The 18,970-nt window shown below is 41.0% G+C and overlaps 1 protein-coding gene across 2 annotated transcripts in view; it reads left to right on the forward strand.

The window, feature by feature from the left end:
- The window catches only part of abcc8 (ATP-binding cassette, sub-family C (CFTR/MRP), member 8), a gene marked incomplete at its 5' end in the record, with an annotated part of 51,938 nt that overhangs the window by 19,663 nt on the left and 13,305 nt on the right, over positions 1-18,970 (forward strand). Inside the window, 14 exons of one of the 2 annotated variants that reach the window (XM_079223792.1) lie at positions 761-801; positions 1,252-1,397; positions 3,499-3,610; positions 3,790-3,966; positions 5,276-5,348; positions 5,467-5,572; positions 10,196-10,228; positions 11,649-11,687; positions 12,098-12,196; positions 15,507-15,591; positions 15,951-16,031; positions 16,642-16,779; positions 17,136-17,261; positions 17,455-17,551. In XM_079223792.1, coding sequence (XP_079079918.1) covers positions 761-801; positions 1,252-1,397; positions 3,499-3,610; positions 3,790-3,966; positions 5,276-5,348; positions 5,467-5,572; positions 10,196-10,228; positions 11,649-11,687; positions 12,098-12,196; positions 15,507-15,591; positions 15,951-16,031; positions 16,642-16,779; positions 17,136-17,261; positions 17,455-17,551 — 1,353 coding nt within the window. The remainder of the gene's footprint in view (positions 1-760; positions 802-1,251; positions 1,398-3,498; positions 3,611-3,789; positions 3,967-5,275; positions 5,349-5,466; positions 5,573-10,195; positions 10,229-11,648; positions 11,688-12,097; positions 12,197-15,506; positions 15,592-15,950; positions 16,032-16,641; positions 16,780-17,135; positions 17,262-17,454; positions 17,552-18,970) is intronic. The other variant, XM_079223793.1, reaches the window with a different exon arrangement.

Here is an 18,970-nt window from a genome sequence, read left to right on the forward strand (position 1 = left end):
CTGGATGTAAAGGTAGTTCATGTTTGAGGTATGGCTAACATGGCTTATTGTACTTCCCCTCATTCCCTATTGACAGTAAGAAATCACTGCACAATTTGGTCACGCAATACATATTTGTTTTGCTTATCTTCTTCCAGGTGAACAGTGGCTGCAGTCTACACGGCTCCAGTGCTGTAATAGACTGTTAAAATCTAAAATCAATGATTGCATATTGAAGAGGAGTGAGCGATCATAATTTCCTCCCTGACGAGAGAGAGAGAGAAATGGAGCAGCACTATTTTATGACAGAAATAGAAACCAAGATTGAATCACCATTACTGCAAAGCTGAGACTACTCTCACTGCAGTAACAACCTTGTTTATATCTGAACATCCATTCATTTTTTAGATAATATGTTTGCATTTACTGCATAGTAGAAAATAATGGGCAGTAAAAAACAAGCGATGACGTGCAACAGATGTTCTTGCACAGGATGTTATTACCTAGTATGCACAAGCAGATGATCTAACGGGACAAACGAGTTGTGTAATTGTGAGTCTGTCTAATTGATTTAAAAAAAAAAAAAGATTTTGGATGAAGTCAAGGATGTTACATTTTTCATCCTATACCAAGTAATCATTGACAACATTTTAACAGAATATCTGTGAGTTTACAAATGACAAATTATTGCCTTTTTTTGTGAGAATGTAGGGATGCAATATCATTTTTTTAATTCAATTGTTTGTTTTCACTGGGGTTAAGTCTTGTTTCTTTTCTTCAGTCTTCATGAATGCAGCTATTCCAATCGCAGCTGTATTGACGGTGAGTTTAAATTCCAGCTCTATCATTAATTCCTGTTAACTTGCCCCCCTGTGTGAATGACAGAACAGAAACAGTGTCCAGTGACATTTCACAGTGACACAGCGGGGGGCTCTGACACTAAATCCTGCCTGTATTTATAGAAGTCTTTCATGCTTGTAGACTTGAGTGGTGACAAATTAGAAAAGGCCGAGAGATACCAACAAGAGGGATGATTCTACACAACAGACAAGTGATTCTTCTTTGATTTTATCAGCCTCCTCACACTTTTCACACAACTCAAGTTCACAGCAACTTGATGCTGACAGCCAGATAATTTTTCTTTACTGGGTTTTCACCTTGAAATGACCTTTGGTGTCTTATCAGCCAGTCAAGCAGTTCAAGGGTTTAAATATCTAAATCCATGCAGCTGAGACTAACTTCAACCATTTTGTCCTTCCTCTCATCCTGCAGACGTTTGTGGTTCATGTTCACATCTCCGAGGACGCTGATCTTTCCCCAGCTGTGGCCTTTGCCTCCCTGTCCCTCTTCCACATCCTGGTCACCCCCCTCTTCCTGCTCTCCAGCGTGGTGCGCTCCACCGTAAAGGCTCTTGTTAGGTGAGGAACTAAAATATATGTTTCACAATGGAGAGCAACGTCAGATTTATCATCTTCATGAAGTTTTGTGATACAGTCTCATAATCTCAAGATAAACTAGGAAATACTCTGAATTTGAATACAATTTTGTTTAGACATGTCTGAAAATAGTCCTGCGGAAGGAGTTGTTAACTGCAAAGAGAAGAACACTGACAATGAGCAGAGCATTCAAAAGCAACATCATTAGATGAAATGTTTGACTTCTCCTGCAGTCAATATCGCAGTCAGCTTTTGTTCGTGTCATTTATTTGTTGTTTAGCACAATTGTCTCTGGCACAGGAATGTTGTGCCTATTTATGTTCAGCAAATAGCTGCACAAGTAGTGAGTTATAGATCTCTCCCCATGTATTAATGGTGCCGTACAAGTCAATGACCCACCATGGGATGAAGATGATGGAGGTACATGTCTTATATTATTACAGACGTACAGTCTGTAATGCAATTAGGATCCAATTGATGTTAACCCTACATGCTTACATCTGCAGAGACAAGTATGAAACTGTACAATATGTCTTGATACAATTTAGGTAGAAAACAACAATTACTTGCAATAAATAAAGTAAGAGCACTTGAGAATGACGGCTGCAGGAAACCGCAAAATTCATTTACTAAGATAAGCTCTCACTACTTTCAAAGGTTGGGTGTTCTGAAAAAGCAATAATTATTCTATGTATGATTATAAGATACACATTGAAGGGGAACACATTTCTCCTGAGCTATGAGAGTATACATTTGTAAATAAATGTAGGTATTTACTTTCCATATATACAGTACGTAGACGGTGAAATGAGCAAATAAAATATGGCCAACCAAAGTGGTATGCAGTTTGCTGCAGCAGAATGTGAGATTGTTCAGAGCTACTCCCTTATACACACACACACACACACACACACACACACACACACACACACACACACACACACACACACACAACACGCACACATGCGTAGGCATACACTCAATCAAATCGCATGGTGGAGATAATGATGAATTTACTGTCCCCTACGGATGTAAAGTCAATAAGCTGAACTCTTTTCCTTGACACTGTACAGGCAATGAGAGCATGTCAGTTTAAATCGCATCATCTCAGCTTAATGTATTGAAAGTGATCACAGGGGATGATGAAACTGGCCTTACACATTTTCTATACGGGCCTTAAGGAGTCCAACTGACATAACTGTGCTGGTGTAAGCACCTTATTTTAACTGGAGTGGCTTTTCTTTTTTGAAAGTGGAAGCTGCTTGCGATCCTTTGAGATGTCTATTTTGGGGCTGTGTGATCTGACACATTTTGTCAGACACCAGGAATACAAAAAAATCTAAACTTACAGTTTAGATTCTGTTTATCGCACCTCAACATAAGAAAATGTCTCTTTGTAGAGAAGAAAGCTAATATGGTGAATGCAAAGTCATTGTGCAATTTTAAATATATTTCATTAGTTTTCCTTTTTTAGGTTGACATTTGGTGCTGAATAATACATCGGTTAATCTTCCTGTGGACTGAAACTTTTTCAAGTGTCATTCTCATTTCATCTTGCTGTTGATGAAACTTCTCACACTGGTGTCGCTGCTGCAGTCTATATAACTAACACACAGGTTCACTGTTGCATGTTCTCTGTACTTCTACTCTATACTGAATTATTTATCTATGAGACATATGGATACAAAGATGAGTTAACCGAAGGAAATGAGTCCCAGTGTCAGATCTGACATTTAGCACAGATTTAGATGAAATCTAATAAAGTAGAAGATATGTGATTTAACCCAGAGATGTAGAGATATGTGAGTGTGTATGACAGGGAGAGAGAGTGAACACTTGTTGGTAGTGAACCTCTTTCCATTAATTTCCCAATCTGTTTCACTGAATGAAATATGACAGTTAACAGTATGGATGCTGTTTTATTTGCATGAATGTTAAATGAGTTCGTTCAAAGTCTATGTTGCTTGTTCCTGTCTGCTATACGAGTTCAATACAGTACGACTCATCTATCAGTATGTTTTAAACATATTCTACAGATTTATTCTTCGAGTAGTAACTTTATTTCTCTCTGTTTAATCTGCAGTGTTCAGAAACTCAGTGAGTTTTTCTCAAGTGATGAGATTGGAGATGAACAAGAGCCCAGAGTGATAACCTCTGGCTCTAGCAATCACAACCAAAATAGATACCAGGCCGTGGTGAGTACATGATTTTGAGAAGCAAGATTTGTTTCTGACTATCTCCTCTGCTGCTGCGTCCAGGCTCAGTCTCACTTTGCTGTGAATGTTGTTTTCTTCCTCCACCTTATTGTCTTCCTATTGGTATCACCATTTACCTCGTTCTCCTTTGTGTCTGATGTTACTCAACCCTCCTCCAGTCATCCTCTAAACCTCTCCCTTCATCATCCTCCTCCTCTTTGTCCCGTCACCACCAGCCCTTGAAGGTGGTGAACCGGAAGCGCCCCCCGAGGGACGACTGGAAAAACTACAGCTCACCAGCGGACCATGAAGGGGACGGGACCTACCAGGACGTGGACCAAGACATCTGTATCAAGGTGAGAAAGACAGGACAGTGTGTCGTCCTCCACCAGATGTCACCTGGTCAGAAACAAGGTGCACTATTCCTCCAGGTGGATGTAGCAGTTAGAGTGGCCTTCACAATTCAGACCATTTAAACTTTTGTTAAAGGTCAGTCATTTCGCATTACACTGACTTGCGTTGGCTGGCAAGTCAAATACACTTTCTATCCAGGTTTTGTTATGACCTTTAGAGATTTCTTTGCATGAGGGACAAAAATGTATAAATGTTGTCCACCCCTCTGCTTGTTTTAAATAATCCAAAAGAAGTTATAGATTGAAAGCGTCATTGTGAATTATTTAAATCAAAAGCTAGCCTGAAAGCCGACACCTCCCTGTAGAGAGTCAAAGCTGGTCAGAGTGTGTCGATAAATAGTGACGCTGTAAAAAAAATTAAAAAGAGCCTTAGGTAAATTGGGTAATTAATAATATTGAAAATGAATACAATCCAATTAATAGTTTTCTGGCTTTTAAAGACAGCAAATAAAAACCATGTATCATACTGTAGTCATGGGTGTGATGTGTAACGGCCCGATAACCCAAGGACCCAAAAGCACGACTCAGGAAGACGTAGGTAAATAATATAATTCCTTTACTCAACAGGTAACTACAGGTAACTACAGGTAACACACAAGGAACGCTGGAGCGCTAGGTTCAAAAACACAAGACAATCTGGCAGGGGACAAGTGCAAGTGAGGGGACCTAAGTAGTGAAGACTAATGAGGGAATGTGCTACAGGTGAGACAGGGATGGGCCAGGTGCAAGGAATGAGGGCTGACGAGGAGGGAGTGACTGATGAAGGGGGCGTCAAGCAGGATCTGAAATAACAGGACAGTTAGTAAACAGACAGGCAGACAGGATGAAAAATAACTAATAGAGAAACGTGTAGCGCTGAACCGTGACATGATGTGCATATTAAAAAAATGAATATACTTAAACTATTGTTAATTTATTTAAAGGTAAAAGACAGAATACACTATCATCATAGTCCAAAGCAGCATCATTTGGTTGACAAGTTAAGAAAAGAACAAGTTTTGCACTTGTTTTGCACTTTCCACAGCTCTAGCTGTGGGAAGTTTTAAAACTACTCAATTCACTTTCTGTATGTCAACCTGGCAAGTGAACAGCTCCAGTATCTTGCATTACGTTTATACAATGACATCACATTCCCCTATTATTGCCTCACTCAGCATAACTTTGGAAGGATGGCATGTTTACTGTTTATTTGCTAAAGACCGAGTTAAGCTTAGCTTGACATCTGGATGAGTCTGTGCTATGCTCTCCTCAGATAACTAGCGGTTATTTCACCTGGACTGATGGACCACCAACACTTTGTAATGTGGACATCAAGATTCCTTTTGGTGAGTGTCAGGCAGTGTGATGTACAATCTGCCTCCTGATTCCTCTCCTAACATGTTTCTGTATCCACTTTCCTTCTGTTACTTAACTGTTTATTTTATTGCCTCTCAAACCTCTCAGGTAAGCTGACTCTGATTGTGGGCCAGGTGGGTTGTGGGAAATCGTCCCTGTTGCTGGCAGCACTTGGAGAAATGCAGAGAATATCAGGAGCAGTCTCCTGGAACAGGTCAGTTACAAGTTCACTGTTTTCTGTCTATCAATCAACTCGGATGCTTCAGTTAAAACGTTTCAATTACTTTTAGGTTTGAATGAATGAGTTGATTGGAAAAAAAACAATGTCCTCTGTAAAAAATCAAAACTGCAACCATCCCTTAAACATAACATTTCTATATGTGTGTAGGACCATGGTGCTTCTAATTCTTTTGTCCTAATTATCTGATATTTATTGTGATTAAGTCTCCTAAATCTAAGTAAAATGACGCTGTATGAAGGTTCTCCTTTAATAAGGAAAGACTGGTCTCAAAACAGTAAATATACAACAGTCACCCCAGTACATCAACCATCTCCCCATAAATGTAATTACGAAGCAATAATGTGTCCTCGGGGAAATTCATGAACTGTTTGGTACACACTTAATTCTTGTAATGAAATCCAATCCAGGTGAAAGGTTAATTTGAAGACAATTGCTTCTCATAGAGACCCGAATCACTCCGGTCGATATCATCTCCATGTTTTCTTCCTCATTCTCCGCCTGTGTTGAACTCAAGCTCATACTTTTTAAATCTCTGTGGTAATTGGTCTCTCAGAGAGCTTTTATTCATGTCCTTGTCAAGGCAATGCAATTAGCATCAAAATCAGACCTCTTACTCTATGACATGGCAATATAACAAAAATGGAGTTGTAGGTCAGTGAAATACAGCTGATATTGCAGCTTTTATGGCTGATTGAGTGTAGAGGACCGTGAGGATGCTTTCATGCACCACTGACCCAAAATGAGTAAAATGCAGATGGGGAAACATCCCAACAGACTCGCTGTGGCTGCAGGCTAGAAACGCCTTTAAACAGACGACACCAACTTACACAATGCTAACTATTAACCACTCATCTCCTTAAAAAAAAAAAAGATCTCTTAAGGTTTTGGACTACATCTAGCTCACATTTCTATAGAGTTTGAATGCTCATTGTAAGTCACTTTGGACAAAAGTGTCTTCTCATCTTAAAGGTCACTAACAGTTTTTTCAGAGCTTTTGCCCGTATCCAGCATCTTTCTTTAGCTCAGTTGATAAGATAATATGTGTGGATTCTAGTTTACTACATTTAATTATTTTATTAATCATTATATTATAATGTATTATTATTAATAGCATTGACTTGGAATTAATTAGTTTCAATATATAGATATTAATATTGTTTAAAAACAAAAAGAATAGATTTATTGTAGTTAAACTGCTTTTGCCGTGTTGCTGTAAATTAGCTTGGTAGCTTAGCTCACTACAATTTCCAAGTAGCTTGTCCCATTCAAGCGATCAGTGAACAAGGCCTAAAGCTGAAGAAAAACTTAGCTTTACTGATATATATGTTCCCAAAGTCAAGAATAAACCTCCATGCTCAAAGAAGAGCTTTTTTCAGTATTGATCTTGCTTCAGCAGAGTCAAACCCAGTGGATACAAGAGCCAGCAGAGCATGTTTGAAATAGCTCAACTGAAACAAAATACTAATATCTCACCCAATGCATTCTGGGAGTAATTAGACTCTATCTCCTGCGTCTGAGTATCTCGTCACCCCCCCCAGGATAGCGCCGCCATGAGTCACCATTTGTCACCATTTGTCAACAAAGTTCAGTTTCCCCTACTGATTGTCACGGTGTCCCTGGCAGTCACATTAACACTCACACAGATCCTGCTTCTGTCCCGATGCCAGGCCCGGGTTGGCACTGTCTCTGACATCACATTGGATTGTATATCCTGCCGGGTGCCAAACCCTCACCATAATCATGTACCCATGGAGAAACTACGGAGCTTTCATTTAGACTTTGACCTCCTAAAGCATTCAGACAGATAAAGAGGAGTTTGTCCTTATGTTTCCATCATGTTACTTGTTGTTATTGTTGTGTTTTGTTTCAATCGGGGACATTTTTGTGGAGGCAACGTCCTATCTGGGAGGGTAAGGGTCTGCAAAACCCAGCAGATACAAACACCTGAGATAAGAAATGCTCATAAAGCAAAAGGCGATAAGAAGATGAGTAAGTGCAGCATGTGTCTTCTGCATCACTAAGCAGAAGGACTAGTGTGCAAACCTTTGAGATTCATGAAGATCGGCTCATTGACTCGTTTGACAAAGACCGATGGCTCTGAGAATCAACTGTCTGGGATCAGCGGAGGGTGTTCATGTCTTCAGTGCTTTGCCTGAGCTCACCATGTGTTTATATAATCAAGTAATATGAACTATTTTAGTTACGTGACACGTATCACGTGATCTTCCTCAGGAATTGTGCCCACATTTCATGCATTTCCATTTTTCTGAGCACTTAAAAGACTTCTTTCTCATCCAACTTGTCCTAAACGTAGAAATTTAGCAAAGATGTTCTCAAGATCAAGAATACAGTTTCAATCTCAAACTTGTTAAAAAGGTTATTTTCTCTCACTGTTCATTGAAATATTACATTTTTCCTTGCTTTTCACTGAGCTTTAGGGCAGTATGTAACAGGAACAATAACACACTATGACAACATCATCAGGAACAAGTTGTGCTTCCTGCTTTTAGTGTCTCTATTCGCTGTGTTATTCGCTTGCTTTTGATAAAGTCAGATTCATTTTTGATGAAATAAAACCTGTTAGGCAGTCAAATTTCAGGTCATGCTAGGCGGTAGCTTTCCATTTACAACCCTTCATTTCCACTTCTAGGACCCCCCCCCCCCCACCCCCCCCCCCCCCCCCCCTCCCCCCCACCACCCTTTCTCACCCACCTGCTCCCACCTGCTCCCGTCGCCACTCTGCTCTCCCACTCCAAATATGGCCCAGAGCAGGGAGCCTCTGGGACTTCTCTGGATGACTATTTGTAGCTTGACCTCAGTTTCCAGTTAAGGCAGTGCAGGTTGAATGCCTTGTTTACAGTTCGGTCCAGAGTCGCCAAACTGAGCAGCACAGCCAGTTGTATGGCGAGGTTGTGACCCCAAACCGTGCCTGCTGAAGTATTAAACTGCATCACTGACTGAGCCCTTGTCCCGAAATAGAGGGTGAAACGAGCACTTCACTCTGAAGTATATTGTTTGTAGCTGTGTTTCAGTTATTGAGCTAAAAAAACAACACGAAAAGGCCTTCGTTAAGAGAGTAAAAGGAATGGTTGTTGACAAATAGGGCAGTAATTATCAGGCGTGGTCATCACAATGAACATGCACCATCACTCCCTGTCATCTACACAGCTTTTTAAATGGCCGTTTAAATTCATTAGAGACGGTTAGAAACTGTGGGAGTTCCTCAGCCTGACTTTGATAATTAGACTTGAGTTTTTTCCCCTCATGAATTCTCCTCTGGCGTAACTTTGATGTGCTGATTTGCATGAGGGGGAATTAGACCTTCACTTCAGTGTCTTCCACTTCAGTCCAAGATGAAAGTTGTTAGCATGATTACCCGTTTTTTTTCACCATGACCGCAGCACATACAATCAGCCCTACAATCAGGCTACAGTGTCTTTCAAGGTGATGAGGTCATTTTCTCAAGCGGTACTTGCCTTGTTCTTTGTATTTTGTGAATCTCTGGTTTTCCTTTTTATTTCAATGGATGTTTCCTATCCACAACAACGAAGCTGGTTTGTTTTGGCCTTGTGAGTCTGCGTGTCATCGTGGTTAAACGTGGTCCTGGACGCCTCTATACGGGAACCAGCGCAGAAGCAGGTTTGAGTTCTTTGACAGCTTATTTGTCGGTGGCCAGATCTTGTCACCACCACAACTTTGCATCTGTGTGAGATGCAGCCACAACACAGCTGTGTAATTGAGATCAGAATGAAGGTCGATCGCAGGAAGTAGGGAAGGAACTTTACGCGTATCTACATTCTTTTTTTTAATTAAGAATACAATTACTGGATTCAATTGTAGCCCAAAGACTCAACATTTATATTTTGGGGGGAAACTAACAATGGAAATAAAGTAAGTCTGTTTTATAATTTTTCAGTTATTCAAGACAAGTAACAAAAACGATTACATATATATAAAACAATAAATAAATGAAGATAAGCAAATAGATATGAAGCTAAATACAAAAAAGTGCATTTAGTTTTAATGTTACATACATGTACAGTCTTTAATTCAGTTTAACCCCTCCTGTTTAGAGTTGCCGTCACCATTCACTTCAGTGTCTTTTTTTAATGTCATATAGTGTTTACATGTATGTTTGTGGCATGTTAGAGCTTCTTAAATATCAGTCACCAGTTTTCTAACAGCTGTGATCTTAAAGCTGCTGCAGTTTACTGGTGTAAATTAGCGCTCGCTCTTCGAGAGTCACCTTCTCTGGACTAGAGAGGTGTCAACTTGGGAAACCTAAAAATACACCGCAGTTTACTGAGCATGTGCAAAGCTCCAAACAGCCAATCAGATGTTAATGAATTTAGATTTTACAAGTCTGAATGTGAATGGGTATGTGCGTGTTTTGTGTGTGTGTGTGTGTGTGTGTGTGTGTGTGTGTGTGTGTGTGTGTGTGTGTGTGTGTGTGTGTGTGTGTGTGTGTGTATTGTATCTGTGTACACATTCAATGAGGCATTTCATTCTAAAAATTAATTTTAATGTGGAACAAATGCAGTATTGTTAGATAAACTTCCATTTATATACTGTATGTTCTTCCTTTATTTTCTGCAGCCTGCCAAGCCTGGAGTCTGAGGGAGATGAAAGGTAAATTGGAGAAAAGTGAAGAAAAGAAAACATCCAAATCTTAACATCAATCAGTGCCATTGTGTGTGTTTTTATTTATGTATTGTGCTTTAAAAGACCATTTCAAACCTGCATGAATATCTGAGGACAAAAGTCATTATGAGTCAAATACATGACACAATATTGTCAGCCTGGATTACAGGAATATTTTCCAAGTGCAAACATTCTGCATGATGACAGGAGAGACATTTAGTTCAGCTGTTGCACATAAACAATAATAGACTGTACATCATAAATGCCTATTTAAAAAAAAGCTCTCTTGACAGTTCATAATTATCATTGGTTTAGATAACGCTAATGGTAATTATTTTACCACGATAGATTTATTGTGGCATTCTTGTTTCTATTTGTAACTCAACTGGCCATGCCATTCTTTGTTTCACTCTAAATGACACACACACACACACACACACACACACACACACACACACACACACACACACACACACACACACACACACACATACTGAGGCATCCATGTTGCCCTACGTTTGGACAGGATTTCCACTGAGCCTTTGACAGCTGGTGTCTTTACATAGTGTGTGCACAGTGAATCAAGACCATTTCAGTGTGCATGTGTACAAAGCACTCTTATATCAATTTAAGAGTAATTTAATATTGTTTACAAATGCTTAAGCACACTTGTAAACAGGGTTTTTCTTGGACTGATCAAATGAATAATATGGTGTAAGATGGCCTCAGCAGTCCATTTAATTATAAACCACATGGTTCAAGCACCAGTAACAAAACAAAAAGTCAGGTCAGTGTTAATACATTTTTGGAAGTTTAATGTGTATTCAGTGTTTGAGCAAGAGTGCTCAAATCATTCTATTCTCATCTCTCAAGCAGTTGTAGCGCAGTTTACAGAGAGAGACATGCATGAGATGAACAGGATACCAGCGAACAGCCACAAACATCCGTCAGCCACAGGCCCCGTGTTGATGTACTAATCTCAGCATAAGGAATCAGATCTTCTGAGAACTGAATGCGTCAGAGTCCTAACACGTTTATGCTGATTTGCATATCAGCAAATTACCGTAAGAAAAATTGTGAGGGGGCGGCGGTGTTATTTTTAGGGAGGATAAGATCACAGCTAATGATAGATGTGTTCATATAGGGCAGTTGATGGGCTGTTTGTGTTTGGCCTGCTGAACAATTATTGCCATAGTGAGGGAAGAGAGAGAGAGAGAGAGTGTGTGTGTGTGTGTGTGTGTGTGTGTGTGTGTGTGTGTGTGTGTGTGTGTGTGTGTGTGTGTGTGTGTGTGTGTTATTGTTATCTATTAATCATTTCATGACAAAGGTGGAGTCAATAATCTATTTATTTTAGAGGGAATAGTATTTCCTATTTAATGTTTTTTGTGTGTGTGTGTTTTCTCTGCAGTCCCACTGACAGAGATTCATCGGGTGACGGAGAAATCCGGTGAGTTTAGACAATACAATGCTACACACCAGGCGGTCTCCATGGAGACGCATCACCATTACCAGCCGAGCGGAAAAGCAATCCTCATCCTTATCTAGAAACCTACCGACAATAAAAGAGAAAAAGATAGATATTCCCTCTGCTCACATAGTTGCCCCACCAACCCTCAGGTGCATATTGAGTTCACAAACACACCAGTCTAAAAGGATCTCTGGACCAGCTCTTTATGGACTGGCGTTGTTATTATGCACCTCCAGCTCCGGAGGCTGAGGAGACCCTGTGGTCCAGTGGTTAAGCAGTTCATTAACCATTGTTTGAAACAAAAAACTGAATAAGAAGTAGAATGTGAACATAAAGAACAGATTATTGATTGTACGACACTTTTGCATGTGTTTCAAAACCGCTGGTAGGAAGAGAGGTGCTGTGGCCTACGCTTCCCAGAAGCCCTGGCTGTTGAATGCAACACTGGTGGAGAACATCACCTTTGAGATGCCCATGATCAAACCCAGGTAAGACCTCGTACTGCACCCAACCAGTGGCTGTAAATAGTGTTGCAATGAAGGTTATATGTGCTTAAACTCTGCTGAGCTTCTCCACCAGTGCTGCTGTATGTTGATGAGAATGTGTGGCACATTTCAAGTAATGGAAACGGAAAAGGTTTTTTGGGGGCATTACATGATTTTATTAGAGTCAACAATAAAGAGTTGAAATTAGAGAGAGTTGGGGAAGCAAAACAAGCTTATTGTCAGTTTGTTATATTGTAACCTTAGTTCTATAAGCACGGGTAGAGTCCTCTAATGGACTTTACGGTCAATACTCTTACTGAATCAAGAGCAAGCATTCGTCCATCCTACGTCCTTATTGGCCGGCAACGTTTATAGAATTAGAAAATTGTATAAACGTTGCCGGCCAATAAGGACGTTTCTATGCTAATGCGCGTGGACCCCATAGTATATATTGCAGCACACACCACTGTCTGCTATCCTGCTCAGCGAGTGGCATAGGAACATCCCCTGGGAGAGGGCGCCGCCTGTGCCGATTGAGCTAGGGTTACAATATCGCAGCCTTTGTTCTAACTCACACAGGCTGCGCCTTCTACTGGTCTCTATGGATATAGTGGGTGGAGCATGATGAATGCACGCTCTGCCGCGACCCAACCAACCCAACCACTCTGATCCTGACCAGCGAGAGGTTTGTCGACGCGGCCCACCTACGCTGACCAACCCGTCAGTATGCAACTGACCTGGGCATAGCCATGGCCTAAACTTGTAGGGGTCAAAAGACAAGCAGTAAACAAGTGTGTTTACTGCTAATAAACTGCTTGTTTACTGCTTACTTGCTCCCTCACACCACATGCCTCGGGTTGAGGAGAATGGGAACGTGCATGCCCAAAGGATGGTCAAGTGCAGCACAATCAACACACACCCCAAGGGTCGACCACGCCGTGGCTGGACATATCTTCTCGACTTTCCTCCCATTGAACAAAGCTGCCATAAATGCCACGCAGCGTAGAGTGTGCACGTACAGAGTGGGAGGGTCTCCTACCCATAGAGTCTATTTGGGGGCGGAGCCGGTGTGAGTTCGAAGATATTCATCACAGATGCCTGGCCGATCCAAACAGGCTCTCTGTTAACCTAGAGGTCACCAGGGCACCACAACCAGAAATACATGTATTTCATCACACACAAATGAGTGTGATGAAGTGCAGAGAGGGGAGCAAATAGAAGGACAGATTGATTTGCCGACTGTTGCATTAGATTGCATTAGTTTTAGCTCGGTGTACCTAATAAACTGGCAACTTGAGTGTCGCAGTTTGTTGATTTGTCAAGATTGCATCCTGATTTCAAAGCAAACTCTGATTTACATCGTTTTAGTTTCTCTTAAATTCTATGTTTGTGGATGTGCTCCACAGTGAACTACTTTGACATTTAGAGTTGTTAGTTATAACACAGTAATTAATGTGTTGTCAGTTCAAGCTGTTAAGCCAAACGAGAGTCAATTACCTTCTTGCTCCCTCAGGCCATTGTGGTAAATTGAACTGGTTGATGCCTGATTAAGTTGACACGTTGTGTCCAGTGAACAAAGTATGCCTTCCCAAATAACCTGTTTTGACACTGAGACAACCCGAGCCAGGATTTGTGTTGGCTGAATTGTCTTTCGTTCAGTAGTTTCTCTAGTTTTACTCTCTTGGCTCTAAAACATATGCTGTTTTCGCCTGCGTGAGCACAATCAAAAACACACACATTTTTCTTTTAATGACTTACACTCAAACACAATTACTCACACGCACAATGTTCATCCTCACAACAAATGGTCTTTCTGAAAGGTCAGTTGCTTGGATTTATGGTTGTGGCCGACTCTCTTTGAGTCTAATGGACTGTTTTCATAAAACACATCTAATGGACCGCTTTGCTTTGTTACTGTGGAGATGTTTGCCCAACCTGCGCTGCCTCTCGTCGCTGTCTCCTTTGTCTTTCTTTGCACACATCTCTTTCTCCACGTTCTCCCCTGTCCCTTTCTGCTATCAGTGTATTTGATGGTCAGCTTTAGAGAAGCTAAGGGCGGCGGCATCAGGTATTTCAAAACAAAGATGCTGTGGGTTCGAGCCTGTAGTAATAGACATTTGTCACAGCAACTACTTTGACATTACATAGCAGTGTAGACACAGTTTTTCCCAATGATATTACAGTTCTGTTCCATTCAGGTCAAACAGAGCTAGGGTGCTCAAAACAAGCACAAATTATACACAGTTATTTCAAACTTTAAAAGTTGATAATTCATATTTTGTCTGCACCTGCGGTGATGCATCATTTCTGGCTCGGGAAGTAAAACGCTGCCTATATGTGTGATTTTTATAGCTTAGCTATTCTTCGTTTTTTAATGTTACACCTTATGTTTTAGCCAATTAGCTCGATAGTCCATTTGTAGTTTGCAAACATTTTAAACTAAGATGCTGCTAAACATCAGCATGTTAGCATTGTCACTGTGAGCATGCTTGTATGCTTATGTATAGATCAAAGCACCGCTGTGGCTAAGTGCTGCCAGCATGGCTCTTAGTCTGAACATGGTATTTTACAAAGAACTTGTCTTTTTACAGTGCAGAGTTTTGACTTAAGGTGTACCTTACAACATCTTGTTTAAAAGACATGCAGTACTGTAGCCATGCATCTGCTGGAGTATTTGCTGAGCCACTGTGCTCCAAGAGATCTGACCGGTGTCATTGTGATTTGTGAGATTCAGACTAAGATTATCCAGCTGATAGAGCACATCTCATTAATGAATATAAATCAACCTATTCTGGCCTGTGACCCCATATTTTAGGTCACAATGTTGTCAAAGCTTGAGCAATTACAAAACTGTCAAGCTGTAATGAGAATGTATACAACTGAGGGTGGCTTTGTGTCTGCTGCATCTTCAAGACCATGGGGGTATTCCGAATGGATGATACAGAGATGGCGATGAACATGAATGGATGACTGATGCGGCAATGCATTTTGTTCCCAATGTGTCTCTAAATATGTCTCTCTTCTCTTTCTGTGTCTGATGAGCCAGTCTGATTTGCTCAGGGCAAAATCTTTGAAGTTCAACCCCAAGGGCTGCAGAATCTGGTTTCTTCTTTTGTTTTAAGTGTTTGTGGCTCAGTTTCAACTTTTGGTCTGCATACATGTCAGCAAATTATATATACAGTAAAATAGGTATCATTAAAAAGAATGCACTGTCTAAAGGTTGATAATGAGCAGGCCCATGGTTCCCTTCTGTCTGGTAATAGCAGCAGCGCTCTGTCCTCATTTGTATTCTGCCTCTGTTCCGGCCTGTCAGGTACAACGCTGTCATAGAGGCCTGCTCTCTCCAGCCTGACATCGACATCCTTCCACAGGGGGACCTGACAGAGATCGGTGAGCGGGTCAGTAAAGTTAATGATTTTCTTAGAATTCCTCTGTGGTCTTTTTATTTCACAGATCTAAACAAAGAAACAGACAATTGCAGATCTGGCCATATAGCTCCCTCTGTGGCTCCCTGTAGTGCAGACTCCTTTATCCTCATTACTGTGCAACCAGGATTTGATGAATGTGTGTAGGGAGCTGGACGGACCTTGTTCAACCAAAGCACTGTCATGTTGGATTTTGTCACGCATCAGTAATGCGGGAACTAAGCTGTGAACTCCTTTCTTACTCTGGGGGCGACTGACACACAGATTTATGGATTTTATCATGTTGCTTTGTTGTAAAATCTTGTAATAGAGTTTTCTTTCCTCGTGTGCAGGGTATCATCCTGTCAGGGGGACAGAAGCAGCGTATCAGCGTCGCCCGAGCCTTGTACCAACAGACCCACGTGGTTTTTCTGGTGAGTCTTTGTCTTCACACACACAGTTGTTGGATTGCACTTAACTAACCTTGTTAGTAGACAGACAGTCTATTGGTATTCACAGTGGAACATTGTGGAGCTTTACCTGAAGTCTGTGATACTATTTCTGATGCCTTCCTACGTGACAAAAATAGCAACACGCTCTCTTAAGCTCAGCTGCAGGGCTGAGAGGCTCAATGCAACTTTCAACTGACAGCTAGAAATGTCAGTTGCTGGTGGGTTGCATTGTCCTCCCAGTTATTAATAATCACTTTGTATTGCGTGTTTGTAACTATGGCTTTATTATTAATTGATCTGCAGATTAATTTCTCGATAAATCGTTTAGTCTATGTAATGAAAAACAAAATGGTATTAAACATTTCTCAGAGGCCACAGTGATTTGTGCTTGTTTTTTCTGACATTTTTTTCTGAGTCTCACTCTTTACTGTCATATATGATGAAGAAATGCAGCAAATACTGGGACCAGCGAATTTTGGGCATTGTTGCTTGAAAGATGACTGAACTGATCAATCAAAGTAATTTATTTCTGTGCATTAGTTGGACCCGGTATCTGTTTAATCTATGTTGTCTATTCATGCATTTTTTGTAGGATGACCCATTCTCTGCCTTAGACATCCATCTGAGTGACCATCTGATGCAGGACGGCATCCTCAAGCTCCTGAAAGAGGAGAAGAGGACGGTGGTGTTGGTCACACACAAACTTCAGTATCTACCACAAGCAGACTGGGTAAGACCTGTGTGTGTGTGTGTGTGTGTGTGTGTGTGTGTGTGTGTGTGTGTGTGTGTGTGTGTGTGTGTGTGTGTGTGTGTGTGTGTGTGTGTGTGAAACAGAGATATTTGCAGCTATTATCTTAACTAACTGAATGTTTACAGACTATCTTACTTTGTAATAGTCACACAAAATGATAGGACTATGCATTTTGGATGCTGTTATATTATTAATGATGTAAATATTACATTTGGGAATGCAGACAGTTTATCTCAGAAATATTACAGAGCACATAGAGATTAATTTCCAGTGTCAGCTAATAATAAAAATTGCGTTTCCTCTTCTGTCTCTGTTGGTGTATATGTTTTTATTAGATCATTGCCATGAAAGATGGCACTATCCAGACTGAAGGGACTCTGAAAAACATCCAGAAGTCTGAGCCTGAACTCTTTGACCAGTGGAAAACCCTGATGCATAGACAGGATCAGGAGTTTGAGACGGTAATTAATTACTGGACATTCAAAGTGCTGATGAATCCTTAATGACTCTGAATTTGCTTTTCGTTGATTTGATAGTTTTTAGATTCAGGAGAGTTTGCATACAATCCAGTGCTGCTTGGAATGAACGTTTAATTACCTGGATGTTTGCTTAATGTCTCACCAGATTGTTGTCTTTTCTTTATATCTCCTTTAGGAGACAGAGGCAGCGAGTATGACAGATCTGGAGAGGAAAAACCTTCGGAGGGCCATGTACTCCCGAGACGCCGCCAGGACGGAAGAGGACGAGGAAGGTGAGAGGTCACAGGAAACGACAGCTTGATTTCACGTTTGTATGACAGTCAGTCCTTTACTGATTTCAGTCTGATTATTATACATGTGTGTGTGTGTGTGTGTGTATACTGATGATCAGTGGCGGGCTTTGCATTTCCGACCTGCGCCTTCAAATCACTCTATCAGCTGATAAACAGCTGGCGCGGTGGTTCTAGCAGCTAGAAGTTTCTAGAAGCTTTGTGCCCCATTGACCAGTCACAGCGCATGTTAATGGTCACGCTGGGCCACTGACCAATCATATACATCCACACCATTTCGCAGGCCCTGCACATCAAAGAATACACCCAGCTTGTCAAACTAAAGATCTGATTTGTTGAAGACCATGGCAATCAACGACAACGTCCACTCACGGTGTACTTTAATCTGCTAAGGCCTGCTTAAACTGCTTTGCTGACATAGAGACACCGGAGAAAATCTGATTGGATGAAAGCTTCTCCTTCAAACAAGCTGCACTGCTGCAGCTATAAGACTGCAGGCAGAGCAACAGAGGAAGACAAGGAGCTGTGCAATGAGAAAATAAGCTGATAAGGAAAAATAATTATAATACATGTAGTGTATTTGTGAAAAACAGTTACATTATAAAATAGCTATAACTTTGTGATTCTGTTTAGGCCAGCAGTGAAGGCTTAGAAGGCCCTGATGGGCCACCACTGCTGATGATAATAGTGAAGGCAGATTATCATTTCCCTTCTCCTGTTGTGTGTGTATTTGCTAAAGAGCAGCACCTCTTACATTACATTAAAGTTTAAGCTGAACAGCTTATTTTTAATGTAACACCTGCTGCAATAATTTGTATGATTCCAAATCCCCTGACTATCATTCTCGTCCCTTGTTCTCTATTAATTATATTCTGTCTATGTAAAAGAAAACATGACATGGGTGTCAAATGGTCCAGACCTTCTTCTGGGTCTGGTGTGTCATGACTTGGCTTCTTTTTAGACTTTCAGCAGCAACCAGATATGACACCACCTTCTCTGTTGCAGCCTCCTGATGTGGCTGAACACTGAATCTGATCCTTTATCTGTATGTGTCTCTGCTGTTGAATGTGCAGCTGTAGTGGAAGGTGCTAAGGTGCAGTGGCTGTACTCTTTATCTGTATTCTGTGTTGTCTCCCGTGTGCTGGTGGCACCCCTGAGTGGACTTGTGCGATGGCTCCAGCACCAAGTGCTGCTCTCATGTTCGATCGAGCAGGTGTGGCCAGAAAGCATGGACTGAAAACCAAGTCTGTGGCATTGTGACGTCTCATCACGCTTCATTTTCTTTTTCCCCAAAACATTTGTCACTCCTGCTCAGCAAAACCTACTTAATGGCAGCATGATTGCACAGTAGAGGATGGTAGCTATAGTCTGTTTAGCCCTGCTAGTCATCCTCCCCCTTTC

The sequence above is a fragment of the Taurulus bubalis genome, assembly GCF_910589615.1.
Source record: "Taurulus bubalis genome assembly, chromosome: 9".
Classification (NCBI taxonomy): Eukaryota; Metazoa; Chordata; class Actinopteri; order Perciformes; family Cottidae; genus Taurulus; species Taurulus bubalis.